Here is a 10,000-nt window from a genome sequence, read left to right on the forward strand (position 1 = left end):
GGAGAAATGAAACACAGTCAACAAGAGCAGAAAAGATACGATACAAGAAGGTGAATGGACAAAGAAAAAGGCTGATGGAACGTGGCAGACGAGGAGAGTGAGAGTGACCGTGATGACAATGAGATGATCAGACGATCCAGGCAGTAGCGTGAACCGGAGTCAAGTGATTCATGAAAATCATTGTGACTGTGACTGAGAAATGACTGTTATTTTCCATTAGCACCAACTCTGAAAGGAGCGAATTAGCATGGTCGGTAGACAAAGTCAGGAATGCAAAGTAAGCAAGAAGAAACTTAGAATGTGAGTGAAAGAAGCATAAGACATCAATGGAATGTGCTGTGTTCAATATTGATTTTGTGGACAGTTTAGTGCTGAAAGTAATATACCTGCTCAACAGGATATATCTGTTCAAAACACTAGCCCATATTTTGTCGTGGAACATACCACACACATATAATATAAGCTAGTCCACTTGCCTGATGCACATATGACATCAGGTGAAAACTAACCCTGGACCCCCAGCTGACCCCACCATCTTAGCCAGGAAAGTGCATAACATCAGTTAGACTACCAAGGAATAAACAAACGAGGCCCTGAATTATGGATCAGCCGACTGATGTGAGTTACATACCTGCAGTTTGGTATAAGAGGCATTGACTAGTCCATTTCTCAGAACAGAGTGCCAGTTCTCTATATGGGAACCACTGGAGTGATTCAAAGAGGGAGAGGAACACAGAGATAAACATTTAAATATGAAGGACCTGAATCTTTAAATACAGCCTATGCTTAAAACAAAGTCTAGAAAACCAGATGGCACCAGTATGTGTGTGTGTGTGTGTGTGTGTGTGTGTGTGTGTGTGTGTGTGTGTGTGTGTGTGTGTGTGTGTGTTTATATATATATTTGTGTTTTTTATGTGGTACTTTTTGCCTAACAGGCCATCTGGTTTTCTACACTTTAGATTTTAGATAATAAAGAGAGAGAGAGAGAGATAGAATGTTATGTACCTTATGGGTCTACTTTGTAAACTCATTTATGTGTTTAGTGTTCACATATGTTTAGCATGTGTTGATTCTCCACAAGAGGGTGCTAGTAGCACACAAAAGGGTTGCGATGTAAGAATCTTCCTTAATAACTCAATAATAATATTAATAATTATTATCATTATTATTGTTGTTGTTATTAAGATAATAGGAATTGTTTTAAATATTCTGTGAACAATAGCAAGCCATTCATATGAGCTTTTGCTGAGGTTTGGGTATCTGGAGATGTCTGGAGGGTCTCATCATTACTTTATTAGAAGAACACTTGTTAGAAAGAACAGTGAAAAAACAGACGCCAAAGCCCATATGAGCAAAATTTAGAACCCATCTGATTTCTAAATTTAGAAAGTCTGAAGATAGACTCCAGGTTTAAAGCAGTGTGCAGGCAAGAAATTCAGATGTTGTCAGCGTGATTAATTGCCGCTTATTAGAAAGAAAGTGTTTAGCCTCGGAAAGACATTTTCATATGTGTAGCACATATGTGTACATATGTGTACAAAAAGTAGGCAGAAAGCCAAGCTTCCATGGAGCTGCAGGACTTTAGCTGTGCTCAGGGTCTGATCCTGATGGTAGTGGGGTGGGGTGGGGGGGTGTGGTGGTGGTGTGGGGGTGTGAGTGAGGTGGAGGTGTGGGGGTGTGAGGGAGGTGGAGGTGGCGGCTCACTGGAATGCAAAGGTGCTGCCGTAGAGCTTCTTGGCCGTGCGGAATCGGGCTTCTTTAGCTGGGGGGCTGCTCAGGAGAAGGAACTGGTGTGACGTGTGCATGAACTTCAGCTGCTGCTCGAACCGATGAGTTACCCAGGCAGAGAACGAGAGACGAAACAGAGAGGGGGAGTGAGCAAACGGAGAGGCAGAGAAATGCATGCCTACAAAGTACTAATCCACTTAGAGTGGCCCTTGTTTGGGTGACTTAGGCAGGAACTGGATACTGTACTGGATACTGTACCCTGCTCAGAGGCAGTTTAACGATATGGGACCGGTTACTGGAAATGATCCTGCACACAGCAAAACAACATTGAAGGTAGTAGCAGAATTGATAAAAAAAGATAAGGTAACAAAGAATACTGTAAACATGTAAACGTGTGTGTAGGATTATAATACCAGAACTACAAAACAAGAATTGGTAAGACATATGCATACATGTGTATGTGCAATATATTCGTAAACTTGTGTATCAAAAGTTTGTCACCAACCATTGCAGGAGTGGATGAGCCAGTGGATCCAGTTTATCCATCTGTTTCTTTATCTCTAGATATGATCCCTGTAAATATGGGGGGGGGGGGTATTAATAAACAACATGAACACATTTATCATGTATTCACACCGAAGGGAGTCTCAGGTTAGGTATGTCAATGACAATCATGGGATATTTACGCCAAAGGCAGACTCCGTCAGAATACCTGACTGACACCCATTACTCCAGACAAATCAGATCAAACTTACATGAGAGATGTTCTGCACTAGTGTCAAAGCTCCTGTCACTATGTACTAATGACCTGGGCTCACAGACGCACCTGGGTCATCTCGCGTATGGACATAACGCTGTCCAATGCCTTCTGCAGTCTTTCATAATTCTTCTTCTGTGACCAGCCATAGAAAGAAACACACAGTGTACAAACAAAAAGCAATTAAGAGAAAACAGAACAAGCACATTACTTATTACACCCCAATTACACATAGTTCTTACAGTATGTAATTACATTGTAATTGTTATAACACTGTTATGACATAGTAATTGCACATTGTAATTACAATGTTTAGTTACATAGTTGTCAAACTAACAATCCTGGTCATTTTAGTGCTAACAAACATGTATGCTATACACCTTTTGTGTTTATCAGTGCTGATCCGAAAGAGGAATTACTATTGCCCTCCCGTGTCAATCATATCTTTGTTTACTTTCTCCATGTGCTTTCTCGTTTGATACTCCACCCTGCCACCAATATCTTGTCATGATTACTTGTTATCTGTTCTATTTAAACCCTATTAAACCCTGGTATTGTGTTCTATTTAAAAGTACACCACACTTACATATTTACATGACTTTTATTTTGAAAAGTTGACATAGCACAGAAGCACTTATTGGGTAGCATGAACCAAAAATAAAGCAATTATCTTTACACATATTGTAATGTGTGCTAGGAAGAACAGGAATTCAAACTGGCTGTTCTGAGCACAGCTATTAAAATGAAGAGGTCATTAAGTGGGCCATTTTCTGAAACTAAATCTAAACCTTACTACCCTGGGTGCTTTTGTTTTTCTTTATATCATAGATATGCCCACCATTACTCAGCTTACAATGGAAGTATGTTATGCATGAAGATACCCAGTCACCTTGGGGTTGAAAGCCAGTGTTTTGGGATCGTTGGGGTCCACACAGATGGATAAGGTTCAAAGATGATACTCTTACGAGGAGATTCCAGCGCAGCTCTGCACATGGCCACCAGCAGATCCACCACCTGCAGAATGATATTAAAAACCAAAAACACACAGAACATAGGAACTTATCACATCATTTCAGCAGCAATAGTGAAATGTAACATCTTCTGAAACACAAGCAAACGGGCCTGTGTGTTAGCGTGCCTATACCTCTGCTCCTGTGGCCACCTCCTCTGCTGCTCCTGACATCACTCCGAGAGTGTAGAAGGAAAACACACACAACTCCCTGGTGCACACCGCAGGCTTGGAGGAATAAACAGTCAAATACCACAGTTATTAGGAGAACAAAAACAACAACATAATCATTAGAGAAGGTCTCTGCTGAGTTATGGTGGTGTATTCACGGATAATAATGTTTTCCGGACAAAGTGTTTTTTAATTCTTTACCAAATAGAAAAAAACTGGCGTTCTAGGTTATATAAGGGCCACCTTGAGCATGGAGCCATTCTGGAAAACGTGTTGCTCGTCACACACCACGCAGTACTCGTTGAGTGTGGGGATGCGCTGCTCAGAGTACTTCATTATCTGGGAGGAGAGAGGGGGGGGGGGGGGGGGGGGGGGGGGGGGGACGACAAAGTCCTGATGAGAGGAACACCGAAGACCTCGCGGGCGGCCAGAAGATGGGGAGGACGGAAAACTGCCCCACAAAGACAAGCAGAACGGCAGAGTTTGTTCGTTCTCGTGTATATACAGGTCAAAGTAACTGCAGTACCGTGTTTGCTGCAATATCATGGATGTAGCTACACATCTGCGATGCCACTTTATAGGACTTCTCAAAACTCCATTACCATTCTGTTTTGTTGCATTCTATAGTCTGATTTATCCAGTATAGACAATGTCATGAAAGCACCGAGTATCGTTATTGGGTGTCTCTCTGGGTGGACCATGAAGTGCAAGGTGCTATCAGTACCAATGGCACTGAACACTAATATCAGTGCTAATCACTAGCATAACTGAACACTAATATCAGCGCTAATCACAAACGTCACTGAACACTAATATCAGTGCTAATCACTAGCATCACTGAACACTAATATCAGTGCTAATCACTAGCATCACTGAACACTAATATCATTGCTAATCACAAACGACACAACACTAATATCAGTGCTAATCACTAGCATCACTGAACACTAATATCAGCGCTAATCACAAACGTCACTGAACACTAATATCAGTGCTAATCACTAGCATCACTGAACACTAATATCAGTGCTAATCACTAACATCACTGAACACTAATATCAGCGCTAATCACAAACGTCACTGAACACTAATATCAGCGCTAATCACAAACGTCACTGAACACTAATATCAGCATGAATCACTAGCATCACTGAACACTAATATCAGCGCTAATCAGTGCTAATATCAGTGCTAATCACTAACATCACTGAACACTAATATCAGTGCTAATCACAAACGTCACTGAACACTAATATCAGCACTAATCACTAGCATCACTGAACACTAATATCAGCGCTAATCACAAACATCACTGAACACTAATATCAGCGCTAATCACTAGCAGCACACTGAATACTAATATCAGCACTAATCACACATGTCACTGAACACTAATATCAGCGCTAATCACATGTCACTGAACACTAATATCAGCGCTAATCACAAACATCACTGAACATTAATATCAGCGCTAATCACTAGCATCACTGAACACTAATATTTGCGCTAATCACAAATGTCACTGAACACTAATATCAGCACAAATCACTAGCGTCACTGAACACTAATATCAGCGCTTATCACAAACGTCACTGATCAATAACATCAGTGCTACTCACTAATGTCACTGAGCACTTATATCAGCACTTGTGACTAATGTCACTGAACACTAATATCATCACTTATCACTAATGTCACTGAACATATCAGCAATTAACACTAATGTCATGGGTTGGTAGCCCAGCAGCTCAAATACTAATAAATACTCTACAAATACTAATAAATATGTCCAGAGCATCTGCCCCATCCTGGAACGGCAGGTACAACTCAGCTTTAATACCTGTAACAATGTAGCTCGAGACATTTTAACATTACTTACAATTGCAAAAGGCACCATTCCCCCCCCCCCCCCCCCCACTCCTGTCTTCCATGTCTCTGGAACTGGCTCTCTTGCCCACGGGCAGTTTCACCTCTTGCTTAGTTCTGCTCTGGTCTGTGGTCATGTGGATTCTGCCTCTACATGGAAACACCAATACAGGTGGCAAAGCTTCACATGACAAAAAACACTGATGAATAAATGAAAAGTGAGAGAGCCGCTACAATGCTGCACGTCACTGATGGTTTTGCAATGTCATGGCAGATAAATCAATGCAGCTGCATGAATCATGCATTATTGTAAATCAGCAAAAACACAAGATCTACCGAGCCAGCAGTTATCGCCATAGCAAGCACGAACAGGATCAACTCAGTTAGTACACTACAAAGCCATGCCAGAAGATGAGTCACTCTATTGCAAGATGACTTTCCTGGTCGTTGTTTTTTTTCTGAGCACAACAACAATTAATAGCAACACCGCATGAGAAGAAAGCATCGCTCTGTTAGGGGTGGACTGAGACGAGGTCGGCATGGCCCGGAGACGCATGTACCTGGACCAAGAAAACCGTACTCCAGGGTGGGAATGTTCTTGCAGTGCCCGCCCGCCTGGGATGAGAAAAACAATTCAATCAGCTGCCGCGTGGTAATCTGCGCAGGGGCCCTGCCCGCCGGGATGGCCACAGTCTGATGGGTCAATGGAAACAAAGCATTATGGGAAAGGATGCCAGCCAGCCATGTTAGGCAGACGGAGACGATGGGGAGAGAGGCTGGGGAGAAGCTGGACGGGGGGGTGTGGGGCAGATTAGAGTGACTTTAAGCTGAAGAGGTGTCTGATGTCAGAATTACTTGAATTACTAGTTTTTTTGTTTGTTTGTTTCTGTTGCTATATATGCGAAGTAATGACTCTTTGCAGCTGTACGGTAGAGAAAATCTTCAAGCTTCAAGTCTTTAGCTTTTAAGAGAAGAAAACATTTGCATGCCAAACTAAATAATTCCTCATGTCTAGTGAGCAGTGGGTTTATGGGGGTAAAATGAGAAGATCTGTTCAAAGAAAAGTTGTTAAAATGAACACTGATATATATATATAAGGACAGGGGCCACATGTTATGCTATCTTATACATTTCTGGCAGGTATGTTGACAGAGTTAATCTGCATTGAGAGCAGGATCCCCACTGCTAACAGGAACGGAGACGCAGGCGGGACAGAGCTGTGCGTAAGGAGGGGGACACACTGTGTTGAGCCTGCCGTCTGACCTGACTGTTGGGGGGGTAGCTGAACAGCTCCCCCTTGGGGTTCTTCATGGTGCAGGAGATGGAGCGGTTCATGAGCCTGGCCACTCTTAGCTCAGGCACGCTCAGTTTGCCCTTCAGTACCGTGTCCTGGATGAGTGGGAAACTGGGAGACCTGGAGCCAAGATGGAGGCCATGGCCATGATGAATTCTGACACATCACATATGCATGCACAGACTCACATTATCTAGAAGACAAAAAAGGTTATAAAAACGGCACACGGTAAAGTCTGCATCATCTTTCAACTCAGTAATCATTTCACAAATGGAAATTAAGTCTTCTGCTACAAGCTGTACATTTTGAGTACAGCTATTTATAAAGGACTGTAAATGCCTATTAAGGCAGAAGCATTTACATTTCCACTGTCAAAACCCAGAACCAGAAATTAATATTAAAATGAATTATCATATTCAGGAGACAAAAAACTTAGCATGTCTAGTATTTGGATGACAGCACAGAGACAGCTCTTCACTTGCAATTAGAACTACACACCAGCACCCAACAAACCTCCTATGTTTGATTTGTCATAAAAAAATGTCACTGAAATTGCTTAGTGTCATAACTGCAGCTTGACAAATTGTACAGTCATACAAAAGCAGGCTGGTAAACTATCATCCCAGGAGCAGAAACACAGCTAATGATAAAGGAGGCAGACATGACTGTCATACTTTGGGATTGGGGAGAAGATACTGAGGCCTGCACGGAACTTCTTAATGGTCCCTCCCGCCTTGAACCAGCTGTGCCGCTTCTCCTGCTGGGCTTTGAGGAACTCATTACTCAGATGTTTTCCATTGCTGTGAGGTGAACGTGCTCAGGATCCTGGAGGGAATATAGCAGCTATTTCAGCGTGAGACCTTTTTTTTTTAAGAAGGAGAAAAGAGCGGCCCAACTCTGTGGCTGAAGGAGTCACGGGGCAGGAAGCCCCGGCTCTGATGCAGCTGTTGGCAAACGCAGTGCTGAAAATAAATGACAAGGACCAGAAGCAGAAGCACTCACTTCTTCAGCTGAAGTCCGAGGCTGAAGCCATCTTTGTTGGAGGGCTGAAACACTTCCACGGATGGCTCTGTGACAGAGGATAAAATGAACACCATAATACTGCAAATCCTAAGAAAAGCTAAGTTAGAACACATACACACACACCTGCACAGGCCACACACACACACACACTGCTTACCTGGTCCATCCAGGTATTGTGAAAGGGAGAATCGGAGCCGAAGGATGATGGGTTCTGTTCGAATGACTTTCCAGGCTGTCGCCACTTCCTCCTACACACAGAAACAGACACAGCACAATTACGTCTACCACAACACACCAGGAAATGCTTATGTCTGTTGTAATGACTGAAAACTACGTCTATGGCATAAACGTCATAAAAAAAGAACCATTACACACATCGAGGAAACTGATGTTGATGTGAAGGTCAATATCCACGTCATCAATCGTCCCGTACTCTCTGTGCAGGAACAAACAAGGACAGAACCAGATCCACAATGTTACATTTGGGATCTTTAAACAAATAACTGACACACAGAGCAGTCAATCTGGCGGTGAATCATGGAAACATATAATGATGCGGTGGACCGACCGACATGGACCAAGAGAATGAAGGAACCTTCTGGAACACGTGCAAAAATAGCAAAAGAAGGGCCCGGGTGGCTGAGGACCGCTCTGCACCTGATTGCCACGGCACTGTCCGTGTAAATGTCTTTCACGGCCTCGATGTCGGCGTCCAGCTGGGGGTGTCGGTACAGGTCAGCCGCACAGCTGCCCTGCAGGTGGAGGAGAGTGGGTCTGTTACAGGCTCCACACCCACACCCACTTACCCCACAGCTGCACACCCTCAGCAAGGTTTAGAGTACTTGTAGTATTAGTATTTAGTACTGCTACTCTGTGCATATATTATATTTCATCAATCTAAATTAGATTCAGAGATTAGGCACTATTGTTTTGTATGATCGCATTTGTAGGAGCTTTAAAATGGCTCGAGAGGCACCACTGGAAAACCAAATAAGCATTTAATGCTTGACATGGTTGACATTCAAAACAGAACAATTAACAATAAACTAGGACTGTAAAAAACACCGCTAAACAAACCCTTTTACTCAAAAGTCACAGTAGAATCCACCATTGGTTTATTAACCAATGATCTCTTTCATTCCCACCCATTTAATATGTATTGAAAACTAGGCTAATCTCTAAAACGTCAAGAAAGTAGGATAGCCCATCAATCAAAAGTGAAGACTTCTCTAAATTACCTCCCAAGAAGACCACTCTTTTAATAAGGGTCATTTTGTAGAATAAGGGTCATTTCTTATCCATTAAGAAGTTATAGTCATTACACAACCTGAGACTACAAAATTAAGTTAAGGTTAAGGTTAATATTAAGGTGCAAGTAATACATGCTGAAATGGGCTGTTCACCTGAATTCCATACAAGAACTGTTCTGGCTCATTCTCCCCATCCGAGTCCTCATCTGTCCAACACTGGCCTTTGATGTCCTGCTGAGAAGCAAAATGCTTGAAGGACAAATCACAGATGTCCTCAAAACCTAACACGTTAAAAATTTAAAGACGTCTTCCAGATGACCTTTGTTTAGCGTGAGGGACACAGAGAATACAGAGAACACGGCATGATATTTGGAGAACAGCTAGGTTGCTGTTCTATTGCCACCTGAACTGTCAGTTCACGTTATTTCAGGCAACCCACATATATCAGTTTGAAGATGTCACGTGAAGGACCGATTGAACTCTAAAGCAATGAACAGTACGTTTATATAACTAAGTAACATTTGAAATCTCCGTAACAAAGCGAACTGATAATTTTGAGCCTAGAAAAGCTACAGTAATTTCAATGTTCTTGGTAATGTGGCCTTACCATTGGGTCAGTCATTTACAGAGGCACCTTAGAGAGGGAGAGATTGTCCCCATCCATATCACGTCAAGCACCCCAAAGACACGGAACGTCCTGCTTCAGTGGGTCCTGCACTTCTGCTGCTCCAGAAGGAAAAACATACAGACGAGGACAGATTAACGGCTGTCCACCGGAGAATGAGAAACTGCAAGATCAAGATGGTGAGAAAGAGCTGAACTGAGTTTATGTGAGATTTAAATGGACGGTAAAGTTTACCGAGCCTCCTTTTTCATTTCGAATGAGTACTTCAGGGTCCACT

At 42.6% G+C, this 10,000-nt stretch overlaps 1 protein-coding gene across 1 annotated transcript in view; it reads right to left on the bottom strand.

Moving 5' to 3' along the window:
- Positions 1-13: 13 nt before the first annotated feature.
- Positions 14-10,000, bottom strand: part of parp6a (poly (ADP-ribose) polymerase family, member 6a) — an 11,888-nt gene continuing 1,901 nt past the window's right edge. Inside the window, 19 exon segments of the mRNA XM_076989354.1 lie at positions 14-704; positions 1,705-1,817; positions 1,987-2,035; positions 2,234-2,301; positions 2,555-2,620; positions 3,375-3,418; positions 3,421-3,499; positions 3,630-3,722; positions 3,909-4,009; positions 6,098-6,224; positions 6,795-6,945; positions 7,500-7,618; positions 7,620-7,650; positions 7,828-7,894; positions 8,006-8,096; positions 8,224-8,284; positions 8,506-8,600; positions 9,252-9,329; positions 9,706-9,821. Coding sequence (XP_076845469.1) covers positions 599-704; positions 1,705-1,817; positions 1,987-2,035; positions 2,234-2,301; positions 2,555-2,620; positions 3,375-3,418; positions 3,421-3,499; positions 3,630-3,722; positions 3,909-4,009; positions 6,098-6,224; positions 6,795-6,945; positions 7,500-7,618; positions 7,620-7,650; positions 7,828-7,894; positions 8,006-8,096; positions 8,224-8,284; positions 8,506-8,600; positions 9,252-9,329; positions 9,706-9,720 — 1,554 coding nt within the window. The 5' untranslated portion in view covers positions 9,721-9,821 and the 3' untranslated portion in view covers positions 14-598.

This window comes from Brachyhypopomus gauderio, chromosome 2, assembly GCF_052324685.1.
Source record: "Brachyhypopomus gauderio isolate BG-103 chromosome 2, BGAUD_0.2, whole genome shotgun sequence".
In the NCBI taxonomy this organism is placed as follows: domain Eukaryota; kingdom Metazoa; phylum Chordata; class Actinopteri; order Gymnotiformes; family Hypopomidae; genus Brachyhypopomus; species Brachyhypopomus gauderio.